Genomic DNA, 23,210 nt, shown 5'->3' with positions numbered 1-23,210 from the left:
ATTTGACCCCTAGCCTGGGAACTTCCATGTGCCGCCGGTGTGGCCCTAAAAACCAAACCAAACCAAAAAAAGCACTCCCTGAGCCAGGGCAGAGGACCTAACAAGATACTCTGGGCTCTTTGCCCTCAACGAGTACTTGGTATACAATCATTTCGCCCTCTTGTTCCCCTGTCCTCTGAGAGGGCAGCTCTTCTTCATCACTAGGAATGTTCTCGCATAGCTTGGATGGCCCTTGTCAGGGATGCAGGAGGAATCCCTGCCGAGGGCGGCTAGCTGGGCGGTGGGACTCCTGCTCAGCCTGGGTTCCCACGGGCTCTGGGTTTCTATTCCCTCGATAGGTCTTCGATGCTTTCACCCCAAGGCTTCAGGATTCCAACAAGAAAGTGAACCAGTGGGCACTGGAGTCCCTCGCCGAGATGATCCCCCTCCTGAGAGAGAGCTTGCACCCCATGCTGCTGTCTGTCATCATCGCTGTGGCAGACAACCTCAATTCCAAGAACGCAGGGATTTATGCTGCCGCCGCCAGAGCGCTGGATGTCATGATTGAGAGCCTGGGTGAGCCTCCCCGCGGCCCCTGCTCCACGCTGGTAGGCAGCTGGCTCCCTCCCTGCTGGGGAATCAGCAGACAGTGAAAGGCACTGGTTGGCTTTCAGGCCAAGTATGTCCCCAGAGGCCGTGCAGGACAGAGGCCGTCCCCCTGGGGGCCTTCGATGATGATGATGAGCAGAGGAGATGCGGAGATGACCTGGTCTTGGCGCCTCATGGTACACGGGCAGAAAGTGACGCGGCCCGGGCCACACAGAACCACAGTGAGGAAGCCAATAGAGCGTGATGGAGAGAGAGATCGGGATTGCCAATCTCGATCTCTCTCTCTCTCGAGAGAGGAGGAGTTGGGAAGAGCTGTCAATTTCTTTAGTTGTAGAAATGGAGGAGGAGATGATGTGGCTTGGAGGGGGGACCAGGCAGGATGCTGGTGAGCCAGTAGGGCACGTGTGTTGGAAAGGACAAAGTTGATGGGGGGGGTGGACCCAGGCGATGGGCCACCTTGATGATCTGGCACAGGAGTCAGGCTGGGATCCCGTTGGCTTTCTGAGCATAAAATGAGAGCTGCCTTTTAGGAAGATCGGGGCCAGGATTTGGGGTGGGAGGGATTTAGTGGGAGGCGTAGAGGGTGAGGGTGCGTGGGGAGTGGGGGCTGGGGGAGCGATAAAAAGAACAGAAAGGGGGGAGCTATGGGAGAGCCATCAGGAAAGGCCGGGGGGCCTCTGTTCCTAATGTGCTTTGCAGCATCGGATCTTGGTTCTCGAACATCAGGTGGAATTTTTGGTGCAGCTACTTTTGCTCCCCATTCCTTCCGGAGAAGATGAGAAGGTAGCACTGGTGTATCGAGTACACAGACGGAAGTGCAAGTTTGAAACCTCAGATGTGTGAGAATGTCATAGTACATGACAGACTCATGTCCAGACCAGGAGAACCACGAGTTTTCACAAGCTGGTCTTGCCTTTACCGGAGGAAGCATATAATCTGAGAACGGCTCTTGCCTTGTTGCTATCTGTTCCCATGAGCACAGGGCAACGTCCTGCCTCTGGGATCCACAGACCATCCCCTTGGGGAGGCTGGCAATGCCACCTGGCACACCCACCCCTCCTCATCCCCAACCCTGGCCTGAGCTCCACTCCCTGGGGCCCAGGACAGCTGCTGTGTCCTTGGCTGGAGCCTCCAGGAGAAGTTTCAGTTACAAATCAAAGGCCTGGTCAGGCCCTTCTCCGCCTCTCGATATCATAAATATTGTCAATTTCCTCTCTTCATCTCAGAGGGAGTTTATGATTTGCTGAGTTTGTTGCTGTAGAACAAACAAAATAAATCCAGCTCTAAATTACAGCTTGTTCTCAGTGCTGCTCTGGGTACGTGAAATTGCTGTTGCCAATAACCAAGGCTCTTGGTAAATCACCGCGGGCCCTGGATTTATTGGGAAAACCTGCACCTAACAGCAGCTTTAGTTATTTGAAGAGGCCAAGCACCCTTGTCTGGGGAGAGGAGCTTTTACCTCATCCGCCTCCAGGTATTTCAGGGTCTCCTTTTTGCCACTGGGTTGGCCTCTTTGGGCATGCTGGAGCTCTGGAAATTTGGGCTGCAGAATCCGGTGCCTCACGTTGTCACAAGACTTGGGTCCCCTCTTCTTGGGGCCCTGCTATACCCACTTGGGCTGGACACCCTGGAAAGGGGGCCTGGGGGTGGCCGGCTTGTGACCTGACCACACCTTGAGGCAGGCTGCCGCATCCAGGAAGATGCTGTGGGTCTCCCGTCCTCCTGGGACAGGGTCTGCTTGGGGATGGCCAACGACGCTCCCTCGGGTCCGGGTCCATCCGTCGCAGGACTTGGTGCAGGGAGAATGGAGGCCGGCGTGAAGGGGCACTGGCCTCCTCTCTGCTTGAGGTCAGTGCTTAGCTAGAATGGAATGGGGTTGGCTTCAAAGGGATAAACGGAGCCCACTAACCCCTCACTCAAGGCCCCCCTGGGCCCCAAAGGGTGAAGCCCAGGGTCCTGGCTCCAGGTCATCTGAGCAGGTGTAGGTGAGCGCTTTGCTGTGATCTGTACCCTCTAAGCCCAACCAGTAACGCTGGTTTTGGAAGTGTTCTGAACTGTGAAATAATGAGCCAACTTCTAAACCCACAACGGTCAGAATGGGAGGGATTTAGGTTGCTCACAAGAATTCATCCCTGCCAGCGAGGACTGGGGTGGAATCGCGCTCTCCCGGGGGAAGAGTCCTCTTCTACCTGGAATGGTCAGAGCCTGGCTTGCAGAGGGAAGCTGGATGCAAGCAACGAAACTTGCCACTGTCTCAGGGGCTTGGCTGGTGGAAGCAGAGCCTGGGGCAGGCGTAGCAGAACCTCTTCCTTCCCGTGTCTCCCGGGCTGAGCCCGGTGGCTCCAGTAGACCTTAGCACCCAAGGCCCCTCCTGGAAGCGGTGTGGAGCTCTTTGAGCAGAGGGAGCTTTCTCCCAGGCCGGCTTCTTCATGCTCCAGGAGGGATTCTGGGCTCCAGACTGGAGAGGAGCTGTGAAGGGCTGTGAAATATTTAAGTGTGGACAGTCACAGTTTGTTACTGTTTGCTTCCTGCTCAACGGGGGCCAAGGGGGTCGAGAACACAGTCAGGACAGGCCGTCTTCTGGCACAAAGTCCAGATCACACAGCCACACTGGGAGGTTGGTCTTTTTTTGTCTTTTTTTGTCTTTTTAGGGCCGCACCTGCGGCATATGGAGGTTCCCAGGCTAGGGGTTGAATCAGAGCTGTAGCTGCTAGCCTACACTACAGCCACAGCAATGTGGGATCCAAACCATGTCTACGACCTACACCACAGCTCATGGCAACTCCGGATCCTTAACCCACTGAGCGAGGCCAGGGATCCAATCTGCAACCTCATGGTTCCTAGTCGGATTCGTTAACTACTGAGGCACCGAGGGGGACTCCCTGGGAGGTTGGTCTTAGGCAAGCTCTTGATTCTGGAATTTAGTGCCAGAGTCAACTCATCAGCCACCATATCTCTTCTGGTCCCCTGCTTTTCCCTGGTGTAGCGAGGCTGTGGTGTGGGTGTGCTGGTTGACAGAGCAGGTGGGGTTTCTGCCCACGTCTCCTTTGGGGGAACAGTGAAAAAGGAAACATGTCATGAGCCCTGCTCCCCACACTCTGTCCTCTGTCCCTGCCCTCTGTCCCTGCCCTCTGTCCTCTGTCCCTGCCAGCTTGAGGGCTTCTCCAGGGCCGAGCCTGGAGGGGCACCCTTTCTACTCAGCACCAAGACCTCTGCTTTCAGGGCAGTTGGTCCAGGGATCAAGGCAGCTCTCCTGGCTGTGCTGCCTTTGGGCTCTGTTACTGGGTTAGTTACAGAAGAAACTTCACTAATTAAACTACCAGACTGCTGATAGCTCACCCCTTCCTGGTCAGACTGAATGCCAAAAGGAGTTCTCTTAATTTAGTGTGGCCCCTGGCCTGTGCTGAAGGGGGCACACAGGCTCAGAGATGGGCAGCTTCAGATCTGCTTCTGCTCTTTTGCTCTGACTTCAAATTCATCACCCTATATAAATCATATGACCAACATTATATTCATGAAACTTAAAACCCCATATGTGGAGTTCCCGTTGTGGCTCAGAGGGTTAAGAGCCCAACATAGCGTCAGTGAGGATGAGGGTTCAATCCCTGGCCTCTCTCCATGGGTTAAGAATCCGGCATGGCCACAAGCTGAAGTGTCAGTCACAGATGAGGTGCAGATCTCGAGTTGCTGTGTTGCTGTGGCTGTGGTGTAGGCAGGCAGCTGCAGCTCTGATTCGACCCCCAGCCCGGGAACTTCCATATGTTGAAGGTACAGGCCTAAAAAGGAAAAAAAAAAAAATTCATTTGTGATGCCCCTTGAATACACTGGCTGCTTAAAAATGTCTCTTTGCTCTTCTACTTTTTGTCTAAGGGATACAGACTTCCCCAGTTAAAAATTGTAATATCAGTACAACTTTGACTTTGCTCCGTCATTCAATTCTACCATTTCCCATGCTACGCGGTCTTTCTAGTTAACTTGAAAATGTGAAGTTTACTTTCCACCACTGTAAAAGTCACATGCATTCGTTCCTGAGAAAATGAAAAATGTGAAGCATTGGGAAGAAAAAAAAAATCTTCACTTGCCATTAACATTTGACACTTTCCATTTTGGGTATTTTTTCTGTGCATATTGGTGGACCACATCATGACTATGTCACACTTATTTTAATACATTAGTTCTTCATTATGTAATGCTAGGGTTCTAAGTACGGCCAGCAGGCATTGTCAGGTATTTCTTTTTTAAAAAATGGTTTTTGTTTTTTCCATTATAGAACACATTTAAATTTGTATCCTGCTTTCAAAAAAGCAGCGCATGAGCATTTATGTATAATTACACACTTGAGTCACTTGTAACAGCTCCATCACGTGCTGTGTGCTACGCCATAGTTTGTATTTTTCTGTTTCAGTAGATCATTCCCAGTTTTCCTGAAATGAACAGACCTGCCTTTGGTGGCCACAGAGAATTCGGCTGTGTGACATAGTTTAACTCACTGAGTCTTGTGCTTATTGGTGGACTTCAGTGTCTTTGCCGCCACTGTCCATGGGACCAGGTTTTTTAAAATTCTTTCTTTTTGTTTTTTTGGCCTCATCTATGGCATGCGAAATTTCCTGGGCCAGGGATCAAACCCATGCCACAGCAGTGACTTGAGCCTAGATCCCTAGCCTGCTGTGCCACAAGGGAACTCCCTTTAAAGCTTTCTTAAAAGCCCTTCTCTGGCTTCCCAGGAGCCTCAGGGCTTGGCTCTATGGAACAGGCGTGAAGCCCTCTCGGCCTCAGCCCCGGTGTAGAGTGGGGAGGCTAGGGCCAGGGAGGTCAAGGTGTTTGCTCTGCCAGCCCCTGGCTCTTTTCTCTGCATTGAAGGGCTTTGCTTGCCCTTTGTGTGGGCAGCACCAAGGCCAGTGTGGCTTCCTTTGAGAGCAGAAGAGGATCCTGTGAAAACCTTGGGCCAGTGTGGATTTTGAAGGTTTTGAAAGTTTGAGTCCAGCCTCTTAATTGGACCCTCTGCCATGGAGGTTCCTGGGCTTTCAGAGTATCTCAGGGTAATAATGGTAACAGTAGCTACAAGAGCTGATACTTACACAGTAATTATCTGCTCAAAGTGCTATCCTAAGCAGCTCTATGAGGAAGGTACTTGTATTACCCCCATTTTATAGATGGGTAAACTGAGGTTTAAAGAGGGTAGGTGACTTGTCCAATGTCACACAGTAAATGTGGAAGAGCTAGGATTCAAATCCAGGCAATCCGGCCCCAGAGTCCACCGCCTTAGCCACTGTCCTTTACTGCCTCTCATTAAACCTGGATGTGGGGAGTTCCCGTTGTGGCCCAGTGGTTAATGAACCTGACTAGCATCCATGAGGACGCAGGTTTGATCCCTGGCCTCGATCAGTGGCTTAAGGATCCGGTGTTGCTGTGAGCTGTGAAGTAAGTCGAAGATGTGACTCAGATCCCTGTGTTGCTGTGGCTGGGGCGTGGGCTTGCAGCTGCAGCTCTGATTCAACCCCTAGCCTGGGGGCCTCCATATGCTGTGGGTGCGGCCCTAAAAAGAAAAAAAAAAAAAAAAAAAAAACCTGGGTGTGACCTCTAGGGTAAACTGTCACTATAAAAGCAGTCAGAGGCAGAGAGGCAGCTACTCAGAGTGGAGTCTGGAATAGACCAGTTTGGGCTAACTCGGTGCCTCTGCTTTAACATTGCCTGTTCTCCATAAGCATTTATTGGGCACCTGTTGTGTGCCAGGCACCATGGGAGCATGGGCTGGTGCAGATGGCTGTGGGATGTGCATTCGCAAGTATTCCCTAAACTCTCTGCTTCTCTCAGGCTCTGGAAGGCTGTGTCAGTGGCCAGGAGAGGGGAGGTCCAGCGGTGCCCAGAGAATGTCCTGGACTGAGTGTTGGTGGGGAAGAGTAAGGAGGGAGAAGCCCTTGCTCTCAGAGGTGAACTCATGGCTGATGATGGGGGTGGGAGAAACAGAAGCACCTGGAAACAGTATCGCAGGTGATATTGACACAAAATTCTGTTCTTACACATTTGCAGCTTTACCGGGACACCCTGAGGCCACTTCTTTGCTAACTGCAGTCTTCTAGAGCCTGGAATCTCTTATCTCCCAGAACAAATTATTTTGGCCTTATGGATGGAGCTTTTGCAAACCACAGAGCTTTTGAGTTTTCTCCTCTGTATTTCTTCCAGATCTCAGGAGGCAAGCAAGGGAAGCAGGAGTTAGCTCTTAGCTAGAATGGTTGCCTGATGGGAAAAACAAAGCTTTGATTGCACATCTCTGGGGATGCTGGGGCTGTGTGCTAAGGTATGGAAGGAACTCAGAAAAGGTGGAACCTCAGGGAAAAAAAAAAAAAAAAAAAAAAGGGAGTTCTTGTTGTGGCGCAGCAGAAATGAATCCAACTAGGAACTATGAGGTTGCGGGTTGGATCCCTAAAAAGCAAAAAAAATAAATAAATAAATAAATAAAATTAAATGGGGAAGAAGGAGCAGCTTCTAAATCCAGTAGCCATGGGATCCAGCTGGAGTTGATTTGTTTTTATTTTATTTATTTTTTCCTTTATCAGCCACACCCAAGGCATATGGATGTTCCCCATAGGCCAGGGATGGAAGCTGAACCACATCTGCACCTACACCACAGCTGCGGCAGTGCCAGATCCTTAACCCACTGTGTCTCAGGGGTAACTCCTGGGGATGATTTTAGAAATACAATCAATGAATGCTAGAGAGTCTCTTTATCCCTAGAACCTCTCCCAACCCACTGGCTTTATGGATTTCATAAATGGATTTCAACATTAGTCAATCACATTCCTTCACGATCCAAGTGGAGACGGGCTCAGGCCTCAGGCTTCACCCATGGGTGTGGCTGGGTAGCAGGAGAGCTGGGCTCCTGGGGTGGTGTGGCTGGAGTCCTGGGAGATTATATATAAACTACTGAAAGGTCCTTCTTACCCCTACCCCCCAACCTGCACGATCCCTCCTCTGACCCTGCTTGAGCCAGCCAGGCGCTTCTGCTCCTGTTAGGGTGACCAGCCTTCCTGGTTTGCCAGGGACACTGGGGCTTTCTGTGCCATGATGTGGAGAGTCCTGGGCAGACCGAGGCATGTTGGTCACCCAGGCTCCAGAATCCCCAGGCTCTTGGTTACCTGAGCGTGGAGCTTCCCGCTCTATGTTAGGGTTCACGTTTAAGTGCCTGTCTCCTCTGCGAAGGGGTCTCTGGAGGGGGAAGGGGAGGAGGAGGAGGAGGACTAGGTCTTTCGTCTCCTGGCTCCATGCTTGTTACTTAGAGGCTATCAGGCTTTGTTCAATGTAGGATACGCCCATCGGCTCTGGGTGTATCCCATTATTTAGAGCCCAGGTTCAGGCTGTGAGAAGAGCCACGATTTCCGAATGCTGATCCTAGCCTTTTACTGATCCTTGGTATGGTCAGGGCTTAGTGCCTCAGTTCTAAAACTGTATCCACATCTGAATCTATTCATCCATCTATCTCTATGTCATTCATTTCTGTTTGTTATCTATCTCTATCTATTATGCACTTGTCTGTCACTTATATCTATCACCTGCTTGTCTGCCTACCTGTCCATCTATCGATCTATCCACCCACAAATCAGCTCTCAATTGCACATCTATCATCAGGCATCTCTATCTACCTCTCTCTTTTGCCCCAAAGCTCACTGTGGTTTTGAGGATGCACAGGCAATAAGAACCAGATCCGAGAGTTCCCGTCGTGGCGCAGTGGTTAACAAATCCGACGAGGAGCCATGAGGTTGCGGGTTCGATCCCTGGCCTTGCTCTGTGGGTTAAGGATCCGGCGTTGCCGTGAGCTGTGGTGTAGGTCCCAGACGCAGCTTGGATCCTGAGTTGCTGTGGCTGTGGTGTAGGCCGGTGGCTACAGCTCCGAGTGGGAGCGGCCCTAGAAAAGGCAAAAAGACAAAAAAAAAAAAGAACCAGATCCGTGGGAGTAAACGGGCCTGTTTGGGAGCCAGTGTAACTATCACAGGCCTCTTACTGTTCCCCAAACATCCCATGTATATTCACTTTTTTCAAGTGGCCTCCTTGTGACCTGGAAAACTTAATGCAGCTCCCCAAGGGCCTCCTCCCTACATGGGTGCTGCGGATACCTTGCTCTGAACAGTTGGTGCCCTCGCTCGGGCCACAGCATCACGGCCACTGACACCCTCTGTCTCTTTCAGACAACCTCGGCCTCCTCCACGCGTTTGCTGGGCGGGTGCGTTTCCTGAGTGGCCGTGCAGTGCTGGATGTCACAGAACGTCTGTCCGGTGAGCGGCCCAGCCTTCCAGCCCTTTTCTCTTCTTTCCAGCACATGGTTGAACCACCCTCTTATCTAAGACCAAAAGTCACCAGAAAATTCCCACAGACCATGTGCAAAAACGTTGATAACCTGCTTATGTGGGGTCACAATGAGGCCGGTCTACATATAACCAAAATAGTTTAAAAGAAACAATTATGCATGTCTTCCTTTTTGCAAAGGGGGCTTCCCTAGGGGACCTGCGCGTGAATCAGAAAAAGCCACCCCTCCGGGTAGACACCATGTGGTGGGGGCAGGGCTGGGTCAGCAGCAGCCCTGTCACCCTGACCTGGGGCAGGTTACTTAACAGGTTATTGAACTTGCCAAAAGCCTCCTCCTCCCTCCTAGGAGGGTCCCATCTAGGAAGGAGGAGAAGGACCCAATCTCTTCTCCCAAGGGTCCCCTTAAAAAGCAGACGGATCTTGACACCCCCTGCTTAAATCCTCGCATGTCTCCAGGGTGGTGTCCAGGGTCCCTGGAGTGGCCCACAGGGCCTGGCATTGCCTGGCCTTCTAGGCTCCGCTCCGCCCCCACCCCCAGTGATATGCCCTGTCATTTATTTCTCAAGACAACCCCACAAGGAGGGTGTGGCTTCCACGTTTTTTGCAGAAATCCAAACACAGAGCTCAGAAAGGTTAAGTGCCCAGGGTCCCTTAACGAGTAACCCAGGATTTGTCCCCCGGAGCCAGGCTGCAGAGCCGAGCCCTCAACCTCGTATATGCTGCCGTGCCTTGCAGGGGGGGCGATCCCTGCCTTGGCCGCCTCCGTGCCACCCTGTTGCCCCAGCTCACTTTCTGTCCTTGCCCCTTTGCTGGCCCACATGCAAAGCCCTTCTCATGCTTCTCCCTCTGGGCAGTGCCTGCTTGGTCTGGTGTCGCCTTCACTATTTCCCTTCTCCCCAGGCCCTCACCCCCCGACCCATCCGAGTTGCCTGTGCCAGCCTCTCGCTGGCCAAACCAGGGATTCACAACATCAGGCTCTAGAGATGCTCAGCGCACGTCACCTGCCTGAGGGCATCATTCCAGCTCTTCCGCCACCCCATCTTGGTTCCTGCTTGGCTTTGCGCCCCAGTCCTCCCAGTGTCCCCAGAGTGGCTCCTTCCTGTCCAGATGCCAGGCCTTCTCCAGGCAGAGAGGGGCGAGTGAGGCAGGGCTGGGGGCTATGATGCAGCCGCCGTGCCATGGGTACCCTGGGGTGAGACCACCCTGGGTACCAGGCTGGGAACCCTTATCTGTCACTCAAAACCAGCATTCTCTGGGGGAAACCCTTACTTGTCCTTGTTTTAGGTAAATTACGGGCCCCAGAGGCCGGTGGGTAGCCATTTACTGTAAATGTTACCCACCTATTTCCAAGACGCCTCAAAAACAAGAGTTTCTACACAGTTCTGTTAACTCTGGGTCAGCCAGGACCAGGGAAGGAAACTTCAATTGACACACGGCATGGACTAATAATAACACAGCTTAACTCAGGAGTAAATCTTTGGCTAATCCCCTCAGCTGCCTGTTAAGCGCGAAGTTAATGGGTTTTCCTCATGGTGCCTCCCGCCAGTGCCCACTCCAGAGCCAGCCCCTGCCCTCAGGCAGGTGAATGTGGACTCAGGACGCAACCACCTCTCTGCTGGAGGCGGGAAGTTCAGGGGCGAGGTGTTGCGGGGGGCGGCGGGGGGTGGGGGGGAGGCGTAGCAGGTTAGGGGCAGGGCCCTGCCTGGGCCTGGCTCAGGGATAGTTCTCACCTCCGTTGGGATGAGATGCAGTTCAGTAAAGGTAGATGATCAGGATTATTGGGCGACCCCCCGCCGCCCCCGTTCCCTCTGGTTGCTCCCCTCCATTTCCCTCTTGCTCTCCACCCCCACCGGAGGTGGGGGGGCTGACCTGGTGGCTTTCCCTTCTCAGCCTGCTTCCAGCACAGGTAACTCACCTCCTGGCCCCGCTTTATGGCTTTATGCAGCTGTTCGCAGCTGGGTTGGCTCACAGGGTGCAGTTCCGCCTTCCCAGGACTGTGGATCGTATTTTTGAGGGCTCTGCGACACGGGGAGCCCCTGGGGAGGCCCACAGTGTGGGTGCAGGCACCCTGAGGGTAGGGCCTGAAAGACAAGGTACCCGTTCGATGGGAGCTGGCACCATGAGAATGTCAGGTTGAGATAAGGGGGGCCCGGGCCACCCCCTCGGGTTCCCCACTGTCTTGGGCCGGCTCTGAAATCAAAGGGACCCGTTGGGGCTCCTGCTACAAATGTCCTGGGGGATTGGATGATATTAACGCTAATGAAAGAAGAACAAGTTGGGGGTTTCCCTAAAAACAAAACTCCAGACCAGCCTCTGAAATGTGGACCCCCTAGAGATTTAGGGCTGTGAGTGGTGGGAAGAGCGTGCACTTTGGAGTTGAGGCAGGCTTGGCCTCTGTCTTTCCCCCTCGGTAGCTGGGGAGTCTTGGGCAAGCTCCTTGAGTGTTGGTTTCCTTCTCTGTGAAATGGACAAGGTCCTGCCTCTCGGGTGAGCGTTAAATGGAGTCAGGACACAAAGCTCTGAGCCCCAGATTCTGGCTCAGGCAGTGGTAGTTTCCAGGGTGTCTCTCAGCTCAGGGATCTTTTCAGTTTCTTTGCCCCATAAATAAACAATCAAGCACTTCTCTCAGCGCCGAGTGCCTTCAGCACTTAGCCTTTGGCAGGATGACAGGCAGAATGCACTGATTGTCAAGCGAGCATCGCTGGCATGAACACACTTAGGGTGATGTGGCCAAGGCTGAGGCCCAGAGCAGCCCCTCCAGAGTGGCTTGGGGTGGCCTTTGTTCGTTTGTTTTTTGGTCTTTTTAGGGCTGCAACTGAAGCATATGGAGGTTCCCAGGCTTGGGGTGGAATCAGAGCTGCAGCTGCCGGCCTACACCACAGCCACAGCAATTAGGGTAGCCTTTGATGTGGCCTTGACACTGGGGGCAGCCCTGACATTTACTGCATGATGGAAGGCTTGCTAGCAGGTTTTAGCCTGCTTCTGGGTTTTCTGGGGTTTAGAGAAGGTAGGGGGCCTGGGGCCTGGGGGATTCATCATTGGAATGAAGGGTCTGTGCAGGGCCCTCTAGTTTATAAAGCGTGTTCATGCCTCCTGCATTATTGCTGGGCATAGAGTGAGGCTCGGCCTCAAGACTCAGAGAGGCCATGCTGGTCTTATCTCCCGCTGGCTGTTTTATTTTCCAGAATGCTTCATTTGAGAGTCTCAACCTCTCTCCTAGAACAACTTTCCCGTGTGTGTGTGTGTGTGTGTGTGTGTGTGTGTGAACTCTCTTAGGTGGCAATGCAGATTAAAGCACTACTAGGACCAGCTACTCTTTGTCACATTTCCCATGCATTTATTGTCTTATCTCTTACAACCTCGAGTCTTTGGTTCAGAATTATTATCCTTACTTTACAGATTAGGGAACAGGCTCAGAAAGCTTGAGTGGCTTTTGCAAGCTCGCACAGCTTACATGGCAGAAGCAGAATTGCCATCAGATGTGTCTGCCTCTTTCCTCTGCCCTGGACTCAAAGGACCAATTATGATTGTCACGAGCCCTGTGCATTTTGCCTTTGCACACCCTTTTTGCTCCATTAAAAAAAAGAAAAAAGTTTAGGAGCTCCCACCATGGCTTAGTGGAAATGAATCTAACATCCATGAGGATGCAGGTTTGATCCCTGGCCCTGCTGAGTGGGTTAAGGACCCGCCATTGCCATGAGCTGTGGTGTAGGTCACAGACACAGCTTGGATCCTGCATGGCTGTGGCTGTGGCTGGTGGCTACAGCTCCAATTTGACCCCTAGCCTGGGAACCTCTATAGGCCACGGATGTAGCCCTAAAATAAAAAAGACCAAAAACAAACAAACAAAAAACAAAAACAAAAACACACAAACCCACACCCCCAAAACAAAAAAAAGTTTAAATTTTTAAAAAATAGAATATTTTACAACTGGTTGGTATGAACACAAATATACACCAGGCTGGATACTGTTTTCTTTCTGATTTTAAAAGAATTGAAAACCTTGGGAGTTCCCGTTGTGGCCCAGTGGCTAGCGAATCCAACTAGGAACCATAAGGTTGCGGGTTCGAGCCCTGGCCTTGCTCAGTGGGTTAAGGATCCGGCGTTGCCATTAGCTGTGGTTTAGGTTGCAGACGCAGCTTGGATCCCACGTTGCTGTGGCTGTGGCTGTCGCTGACAGCTACAGCTTTGATTAGACCCCTAGCCTGGGAACCTCCATCAGAGTGTCTCATGCATTGGTCAGCCCTGCTGGCTTGCCCACCTTTTAGGGGACAGAGTTGGTGTCCCAAGAGAGGGAGAGAGGGCCTGACTCAAGCAACTCTCCCTCTTTTCTCCCTGACAGTGTTGGTGGCCTCAGTTTACCCCCGGAAGCCCCAGGCCGTGGAGCGCCACGTCCTTCCGGTCCTCTGGTACTTTCTGAACAGCATGACGGGGAGCGGCGTCCTGCCTGGGCGCGGCGGGAATGTCCGCTCGGTGGTCGGCCGGCTGTGCAGGACCCTCCAGGAGCAGATGGGCTCCCGGCTGCAGGACCTGGCCGCCGGGCAGCCAAAGCAAGTCCTCACAACGCTCCAGGAGCTCTTAGGCACGGAGTCCCTGTGAGGCGGCCCAAGGTCACTGACAGAGGAAGGCCCCGGACAGCAAGACACCTGGCAGCTCAAGCCCCTCCCAGCTGCATTACGGACGGATCTGGAATGAGCCATCACTGTTTTGATCTTATTTTATTTTTATGGTGGAATAATCCCCCTGGCTCCTTTCCCGTAGAGTTCAGATGTACATAGTCTATTTTGAAGTAGAAATAAAAGAATTACTTATTTTTCTAAGGTTTTATTATCTTGTACTTTTTTTTTTCTTTTTGTCTTTTTAGGGCCACACCCAGGGTGTGTAGAAGGCCCCAGGCTAGGGGTCGAATCGGAGCCATAGCCACCGGCCACAGCCATAGCCACCGAAACACCGGATCTGAGCTGCATCTTCAACCTACCCCATAGCTCACGGCAATGTGGGATCCTTAACCCACTGAGCCTCATGAACCCAAGTCCTCATGGACACTAACTGGGTTCTTAACCCACTGAACCACAATGGGAACTCCTGTCTTGTACTTTTTTTAACTTCAGAGGACTTTCCAATAGCTAGGGTGTGTGACAAAGAAAACAAAACATGATATGGAAACAACCTGAGTGCCCATCGATGGATAAATGGATAAAGAGGTGATTTGTGTGTAAAACTGCTCACACAATGGACTACTACTCAGCCCTTTAAAAAAGATGACATCTTGTTATCTGCCATATGATGCTAAGTAAAAAAAGTCATATGGAGAAAAGACAAGTACTGCTAGATTTCACTCGTGGACGATAACAAACAAACAATAACAATGAAAGAATAAACCAAACCAAAGCAACACAGAGATACAGAGATCAGGGTAGTGGTTCCTGGGGAGGGGTGGGGGGGTGGGTGAGGGCACAGCGGGTAAAGGGATGAACTGTATGGTGATGGACAGAGACTAAACCTTTGGTCGAGCATGCCCTAGTGTGTACAGAAATTGAAACATTATTGTACACATAAAAAAATAAAAGACAAAACATGACCACCTCAAAACCAGCTGGAGATGATAAAGAGACAAAGAATTAGGGAGAAAGCATAGCACAGACCCCCATGTTGCAGGCCATTTGGGGGCACAGCCCCAACCTGTGAGCAGCTGGACAAGCCCTCTTGAACCCAGAGAGCCTGAGCTGGTCATTCAGATCCAGCCCATTTGTGATAAGCCTGGTTTGGGATGAAGGTAACCTCTCCGTGGGCATCCTGCTTCTGCCTTAGAACATCCTCAGCGCAGTGTCTGCTGAGCCTTTGGGAACCTGCTCACAGATTCTGCCCGGCACATCAGAAGGCAAGGAGAGTTTGACATGGACATGGCTAAAAGCCTTCTCTGGAAGGTGGCTTTCTGGTTAGTTCTGAAGAGGACTGGACGATGTTTCACGCTTAGAGTAGCATAAATGAAAGAACCCGATGGAGCAAAAGCACCATGTGGTGTGCAGATGTCACGTGGGCGCTCTGAAATTGCACTGGTTACTCTGGTTGGACCAGATCAGGAAGCTGGAGAGGTGTGTTGGATGCAGGCTGGACCAGAACACGAGGAAGCTGAGAGAAGGTGCAGCCACTGATGGGGTAATGAGAGAAATGCAAAATCGTGTCCTGGCAGTGAGGGGGATGCCCAGGCTAGGCTCTGGACACCGCAGGAGTGGTTCTGCCTTGCCCGGGGTCCCTGCGGGTTGACCAGCATGTGCCCGGGAAGAATCAGAGCTCACACTGTGACCTCAAACACACAGGTGAGGCCAAGGCTGAAGGGGCAGCATCCCAGTCAGTCCCAGCCCAGGAGCCAGCCCCACAGCAACACTCTGGGGCAGATCCAGAGGGGCAGGGCCACGAGGCCCAGCTTTATGCCAGCAACTTTCCTGGCAGACTCACCAGTCGCACTGTCACCCCTGAGAACAACAGCAGGTCCCCTTCGCTGTTCTAACCCTCTCCCAGGGGTCTGGCCCAGAATAGGCTGGGAAGCTTCGAGTCAACTCATTTATTTCCAAACCCCTGGGTGCCCCCGGCTGAGAAAGCCACTTTTCCACGGTGCAGTGTTGCGGGGTTTAACGGGGCTGTCCCTCCGCTCACCAGTGCCCTGGGGTGAGTGTCACAGTCCTCCCGGGGCTCGGGCTTTTAATAGGCGGCTTAAGTGTGCTGGGTAATTCCAGCCCAGCCTGAGCTGCCTCTCACCTCCTTGTGACCCTAGCGGGGGCTTCCCCAGGGGCACCATGCCCTTTGCTGATTCCAGCTGAACGAGGTCAAAGATGCCTGAGAGGTTGATTTTAAACATATGTAAACTTTGACACAATTTAATCAATTGAATTGGCATGGAGTCTGAGTCCCCTTTCTGGGTTTGGTTGGGAGACAGACATATTTTCTGCTTGTTAGGATCCTAGAACCCATCAGAATATTTCAGGACGTTTTAGACCTGGAGGAACCCAGGGATTTTGAAGGGACAAATTAAGCTCAGAGTCGTGGCCCTGTCGTCCTGCCTTCTGTCTTCACACTGAAGCTTCCCAGCTCTTGTGCCCTGTGCCCATTTGCACAGGTGGGTGTTTAACTGAAAGCAGCTGAAAAGCAAAGACTAAATCTTTGCACCGTCGTTGTTTTCTTTCACTAGCTCAGGCATTAAACTAGTCTCTGGGCAGCTGGGCTCTGTGGGCGATGCCCCTGGCACAACCCCCGTGGGGACGGGCGGGGTGGTGCTGAGAGCCTTGGGAACTTTCCGTCTCAAAAGTTTCCCACATCGTTACTTTTTTACAACAAAGGAAAGACAGTTTATTAGTAAGCTGGGCCTGCTGGCAGTGCCTGCAGGGAGGAGGCCGAATGGGGAACGAAGACTGTTTTGAGAGCCACGGTGGGTGTGAGCAGAGCCTGCCCTGTTGTTTGGTTGGCTGTGTGTTGGGGCCAGGATCTCTTCCACACAAGATGCTCTTGGGGTGGGAATATAGCCTGTAAATATGGACAAGCTGCTTCCTCTCCCCCCTCCCCCCGACTTTCTCTCTCCTGTGAGAAGGAAGGACCAAAGACGTGTCTGAAAACATGAAACTGCTTAGGAATTCTTTGCTTGGGAATTTTTTGAGATTTTAGGAAAGTGTTCTTACAGACTCCACTTCTTCTCTTGTTCTCTCTTTCCTGCTTCATTTCTTACCTCTGAGCAAAGTGTTTTTCCATTCTTACGGTGCTTCGGAATCATCCAGTGAGATTTTTGAAAAAACTGATGCCCGGGCCCCAGCCCTGGGGATTTTCGATTCAGTCAATATGGGGTAGGGCCCAGGCAGCTTGCTTGCTTGCTTGCTTGCTTGCTTTTTCTTTCAGGCTTCACTGAGATATAATTGACATCTAACACTGTGTAAGTTTAAAGTGTGCAATTGTTACCGAACCAGGTACGTTTGGCTGATTCTCAGCCAGCTACACGCTGAGACGTGGTGGTTTGCAGCAGAGAAGGGGTTTATTGACCAGGCAGCCAAGCTAGGAGGGAGCACATCTCAGATCTGCCTCTGGGAAGTCGGAGGCGAGGGGCTCGGGGTATTTAAGGGATAAAGATGCAGGGTGTCTGAGGTGTGGGGAGTGTGGGGAAAGGTGATTGGAGAGAAGAAAGAGTGAGGTGATTGTCATTCTTGGCAGGGGCAGCTAAGCTACAAGCTTTATCATGGGACACATGTTCAGAAAACGGGGGCCTTAGCATGATCTGAGGATGGAGCGTTTGGCCTTCTGACGTCACAAGGTCACTGACCGGACACTCACGCATGCCCAGTGGGAGGATCGGTGGTCCCAACCCGTCTCAACCGGCTTGAGCCGGGCAGCAGCAGACTCCAAGTTCCTGAAAAACAACTTGGGCAAATATCTTATTGTTTGGCCCACATAATGCTTGGAGGACGTGCAAGTTTTTATAAAAACAATTACAGTGAGCTTGATCAGTGAAGGCGGGTTACAGTTTATAACTTGTTAAGCAAGCTAGAGTTTAATGGAGCTAAATGATGACTAGTCCCAGTTTCACAATGTATTGTTTGATACATTTATATATTGCAAAATGATTACCACCATAGCATTAGCTACCACCTCCGTCCAGTCTCATAATTACTATTTCTTTTTTGTGTTGGGAACATGTTAGACCCACTGTCCTGGCAGCATTCATGTATATAATATAGAATTATTAGCTATAATCACTGTGCTGTACATTAGATTCTAAGAATTCATTATTATTATTATCATTATTATTAATGTTATTAATGTTATTGCTTTTTAGGGCTGCACCTGCGGCATATGGAGGTTCCCAGGCTAGGGGTCTAATTGGAGCTACGGGTGCCGACCTACCCACAGCCACAGCAACTCGGGATCCGAGCTTCGTCTGCCACCTACACCACAGCTCTTGGCAACATCAGATCCTTAACCCACTGAATGAGGCCAAGGATCGAACCCTCCTCCTCAAGGGTACTGGTCAGGTTCATTACCACTGAACCACGACGGGAACTCCACTTTCTTTCTTATGTCTGAAGAGTATTCCATAGTGTGTGTCTCACATCTTCTTTCTTTTCTTTTCTCCTCTTTTCTCTTCAAGTGATTCTAATGGGTGGCCAAATTCTGAAACCACAGTAAAATCAGAGGTGTAGAAAGTGGCAATGTCTTTGGCCCTGCAGGCATCCAGCCTGCCAGTTCTCCCCATCGGGCACCCCGGGGGTGTCCTGGATTGGGGACAGAGACTGACTGAGGCCAGGCACTGGAGTCCAAGAGGCTGGACTCAAGTCCAGGCACTGTTGCTTCCTGGTATGTGGCCTTGGAGCCACTTGTCAACCTCTCTGAACTTCCCTTATCAATCCAGTGCGTGTGTGTGCGCGCGCGCATGTGTGTGTGTGTGTGTGTGTGAGAGAGAGAGAGAGAGTGTGTGTGTGAGTGTGTGTGATAGAGAGTGTGTAAGTGTGTGTTGTACATGTGGTAGGTGAGTGGGAGGAGGATGACAACACCAACTTTAACCGGGCTCTTATGACAATTAATGAGCTAATTCTTGCAAGTACTTAACATGGGGCCATGAGCCTAGGAAACCCTTGGCAAAGGTTGGCCGTTATGGTTCTGGAGTCATTGCTCTAGGAGCAGCCGGGATCAGGGTTTGTGGGCTCTGCAGCTCTTGGAGTTGGAAGAGAGGATGTACTTTGGCGATGGGTGGGGGCCGAGACCCACTGCTGGCCTGCACTGAGCTCGTTTCAGAGGCTAGAGTGTGTGCTGCCCTCTGTGCTGGGAGGCCAGGGCTGTTCTCACCACTGGGGACCTGTCATCATACCAGTGACCTTCCCCCTTCTTCTTACTTGACCCCTCCCTCACAGCCACCCCCGGCATCTCTCTCTCCCACCCCAGGAGAAATCTGGGAGCTCTCTTCTCCGTGCAGCCTTCTTCCCTTCCCGCCACACCTCCTCTGACTCCCAACTGGGGGCAGAACGGCTGGGAAGATCTTGGGGCACTTTCTGGCTGAAAGGTCTTCCTTACATTGTAACTTGGATCTGTCATTAAGGATGGGAAGGAGGGTCGCCTTCTCTCTCCTGGTGATGGAGGGAGGAAAATGCGCCCCGAGAACGGAAGACCAGGGAGGAGCCAGCTTCTTAACGGAGTGACTGCCTTGTTCTGGTCTGTCATTCGCATAAGGAAGGTTTTGTTTCTCCCATTTCCTGGTGAGGAAACTGAACCTCAGAGATGCTTGATAAGCCACCTCAGCTGGTGCCTGGGGATCTCTGGGACTCCTATTAAAGTGCAGGCTTGGATTCAGCTGGTCTGGGCGGGGCCCAAAATGCCTCATCAGCCCCAGGTGACATGGATGCTGCTGGTCTGGCAGGGTCCACAGATTGGGGACCTGGATAAGGAGTGGCTGAGCTTGGATCTGCACTCGGGTCTGTTTGACCCTAAAGCCCCTGACATGCTCCAGGGTTCTCTAGGGCTCCCAGGTACTTACCTCCCCTTGGGTCAATCTGAGCCACTTGAGACGACCCACTAAAATCCCGTGGTCTTTTGGAGCTAGTTTGGCTCCAGAGTTTTGCCCCTTAAAACGTCAGGGTGGAGAAGGTCTGCCTGGTCTGCTCTGATCTTCAGGGCCTGCCTGCTGCAGGCACTTGGCCGTCCAACCATGGCCTCTGCTGGGATAGGAGAATTGGAAATAAATGAAGACCAACCAGTTGAGAAATGCAAAGACTATTCAGAGCTTGCTGGAGCCAGGGAGTCAGCCACGATCACTCCCTGTTTTGGCAGGGACTCAAAGGCAGGGAGAGGAGTGGGAAAGGGGAAGGATTCAGGTATGCTGTGATCATTAGGGCTGCTGGCCTGGGAGAGGTGTAGACACAGGGTGGACCATGACCTGCTGGCACCTGCTAAAGTGAGGACCTCTGGGTCATACTCTAGACCTACTGAATGAGAACCCTGAATCATCCCTACACACCCTCAAGGTCAAAAGCCTGGGCCACAGGTGCAGGGCTCTCAGTGCTTGATAGGGTTCCAGGCTAGCCCAAACCTAGGAGTCAGCATCGCTCAGAGAGTATTTCCCACATGTGGTTGATGCAAACCTGTGCTTGGGGAAGAGGGAGGGAGACGGGAGGAGGGAGGGAGACGGGCCATGGGGTGCTTGTTAAAAATCAGATTCGTATTCTCACCTATAGATCTGTCCCTGGAGCAAAGAGCCTGGGTTTGGTCTGCCCAAGATCAGACAGGCTGGGGAAGCAGCGTTCTAACCATCCGTTCCCAGCTGGGCTCCAGGAGTCCCCTGGGCAGGCAGGCAGCATAGCATCACTGGGCACACAGATTGCTCGCTAGGTGGGTGTTTCTGAGACAGGAAGCATTCAGGGGGTCCAGTTTGGTCTGCATCTTTCCTGAGGCTTCCTCAGGAGGCTAATGTCGTTTCTTATCCTACCACCTGCTGTTTCCGTTGAGAAGGCTCTAACATTTGAAGGTTTTGTTTTGCTTTAATCACCGCTTTATAATTACCTCTCTGTGGGTTGACAGCTGCTGTTAGCGTCACCTTGGGTTCTCCTTGAGCATCTTTACATCCAGAAAGTGATCCAGCACTTGTGTGGCTGATGTCAGAAGCTGTTAACTAAACAAAAGCTTTAACAAGTCACCAGGATTTGTAAACGCAGCCAATCCTGCCCCTTCCAAAGAAAAAAAAAGGTAGATAAATAAGTGTCATGAAGGAAATTTGTTTCCCAGGGTTTATGCTTCCTTTCTCTCCCATCCATTGATTTTAGCCTCTTTGGGACATTGGCAATAACACGTAGGCGCCACCTGTAGAATGAGGCTTTGCCTGCTCTTGCTGGGAGGGTTTATCTGGAAGTCCAATGCAGGGGGCATGGCAATGAGGGACAAATATTTTTTGGAGAAGGCTTTTCCTTTTCTTTTTTTCCCCTTAATACCAGGGGAGGTTTTATAGGCCTGGGGTGGGAGGAGGGGGGGTTGAGGTACATAGAGGGAATAATTATTTTTTAAAATTCTCTTGGAAATTTTGAGTTTCCATCCAAACTAGTTTAAGAGGGATGGCTGAAATTATAGCTGGACTTTGGATATGGAAAAATAAGTTCCTTTCTGTAAAACTTAACAGAAAACTGAGAATGTCTCCCAAGAAAGGTTGGGGGTTCTTTTTCTAGCTTCCCCCTGCCCAATAATCTAAATATGACTGCAGTAGGTGTTAGAACCAAGGTTGGCCGGAGGCTCGGGGACTTGATCCACCACTTGTTGGCCATGTGTCTTTGGAGGAAAATATCTGACATCTCTCAGCCTTCCCATGTCCCCCCACTCCCCCCCCCTTTTTTTTTGCTTTTTAGGGCCGCATCCGTGGCACATGGAGGTTCCCAGGCAAGGGGTCCAATCAGAGCTACAGCTGCCAGCCTACATCACAGCCACAGCAACATCAGATCTGAGCCAAGTCTTTGACCTACACTGCAGCTCACAGCCACACCGGATCCCTAACCCACTGAGCAAGGCCAGGGATCAAACCCAAAACCTCATGGTTCCGAGTCGGATTCATTTCTGCTGTGCCATGATGGGAACGCCCCCCACCTCCTTTTTTTTTAATTTGTAAAAGGCGTTGAAAAAAATCCTTGCTTTGTTTATCTCCTAGGATCTTTTCTTCCCAAAGATCTAATGAAACCAAGTAGATAATTGTATTTTGAAAAAGCAGAGTGTTATGCACAAAGAAAACGTATAATTATGATTAACTCTAGCCTTCTCCCGGTAGAACCTGCTATTCCCAAAGCACTCCAATCATTGCTACCAGCTGACTGACAGATCACTTATGACTCAACATGGGAATAAATGGAAGAGTCAAAAGCTTCGTTTGCTTTTTTCCCATTTGGTATGTGTGACATATGTAGTTATGATTGCCAGCCACATGTTTTAAAGTCTTTTCACTTTGAAAGACACAGACTCCTTCCAAGAAGGACGTCAATGCTAGCTGCGTCTGACAGCTGTTTTTAACTCTCTCCAAGGATCAAAGCGCAGATCTAGAAGGAGGGGGACAGGATCCCGGGTTCTTTTCTTAATCAGAATCTTAAGGTGCAGAGATGGCAGAGATGAACATTAAACGCAAAGATGACGGAGGCTTTATGACCTCGGTGCCCCCAGATGACTCCAAAGGATGGTTTAGGAAAGGCGGGTGTGCTGCCATCTTGCAGATGGCAGGATGAAGAGATTGGCATGGTTGTCACGGCCTGCTAGATGAAGAAACGGAGCCCATGAAAGCCAGGTCCCAGGGCAGTTTGGTGGAGGTGTCAGGCCCCCTGCCCAACCATCAGGAGCGGGAGAAGCTCTGGCTCCATGGGCTGTGACCACATTCACCACCACCCCCCTTTCTCCTTCTGTCTATTTGGTTCTTTTTCCTCCCGTTCAGGGCTCTCATGTGTGTTTAGTGGCATTCCCTGGGTCCTATGAGTGCCACCATTCCAGCCAGATGTCAGCTTGGGAGCTAGACTTTGAGGGTGTTTGAAATCACAGCATGTGTAACCCAGGCCACCAGGGGGGTCGGATTCTACAACCACCTGTGGCAGGGCTCGCAGACTGTCGCAAAGTTACCTTCTGCCGTCCAGGCGTGTGATCAAGCCAGCAGTGGCCAGGGTCCTCCATAAAATTGAATTAGAGTCCTGAGTGCATTAACTGTTTGCTCCTCTGCATGCACAATGCATCTTTAATTACATTTCATAAAAACGTCTGCCTGGATTGATAGAACTTTATTTAAACTTCGGGTAGGCACAGGGAGTAAAGCCTAGGGCAGTATACCATGTCCTGGTAATACAGGCTCAGAACCCACTTACTTTATGGCCGTTCAACAGACTTCGATGGGGGCTACTTCAAAATATATTACCTTTGAAAAGCATTGCTTTGGCGGAGAGAGTGGGTGCTGGCAGCCTGTACACGCTCAACCAGATGATCAATCGACACACATGTTGACACTTAATGCTTCATGGCACCGGCTCCCCTGATACGTGTAAAACACGGGTTTATATTAATACAGAAGAGGATGTATTTCTTGCAATCCCTTTCATTCATGTTGTCGGATTTATTAGGCAAGGCTTCACAGCAAAAAAAAAAAAAAAAAAAAAACAACAACAACAAAAACAAACAAACAAAAAAACCCTCTTTGGTCTGTCTGCCCTGCATTTTGCTATCAACATGGATTATCTTTGGTTCTGAGCTGGGTCTAGGACGTGGGGAAGGAAAAAGATGCTGCTTGTAGTAAACAGCCACACAGACCCAAGCTGCCAAGGGAAGTTCTAGTTCATCTC

At 51.2% G+C, this 23,210-nt stretch overlaps 1 protein-coding gene across 6 annotated transcripts in view; it reads left to right on the top strand.

Moving 5' to 3' along the window:
• Positions 1-13,709, top strand: part of TOGARAM2 (TOG array regulator of axonemal microtubules 2) — a 59,878-nt gene extending 46,169 nt beyond the window's left edge. For all 6 annotated transcript variants that reach the window (XR_014842350.1, XR_014842351.1, XR_014842349.1 and 3 more), the window contains 3 exons: positions 339-555; positions 8,772-8,858; positions 13,232-13,709. Coding sequence is in view for 3 of the 6 variants with exons in the window: in XM_021087671.2 (XP_020943330.2) it covers positions 339-555; positions 8,772-8,858; positions 13,232-13,488 (561 nt within the window). In the remaining 3 variants the exon portion in view is untranslated. The remainder of the gene's footprint in view (positions 1-338; positions 556-8,771; positions 8,859-13,231) is intronic.
• Positions 13,710-23,210: the final 9,501 nt, after the last annotated feature.

The sequence above is a fragment of the Sus scrofa genome, chromosome 3 (genome assembly GCF_054392235.1).
Source record: "Sus scrofa isolate SSC_HxYL_T2T_F1_AM1 chromosome 3, Sscrofa_HxYL_maternal_Yorkshire_Landrace_v2.0, whole genome shotgun sequence".
Classification (NCBI taxonomy): domain Eukaryota; kingdom Metazoa; phylum Chordata; class Mammalia; order Artiodactyla; family Suidae; genus Sus; species Sus scrofa.
Note: the sequence above shows the minus strand (reverse complement) of the source record. Positions and strands in the feature narration are given on the sequence as shown.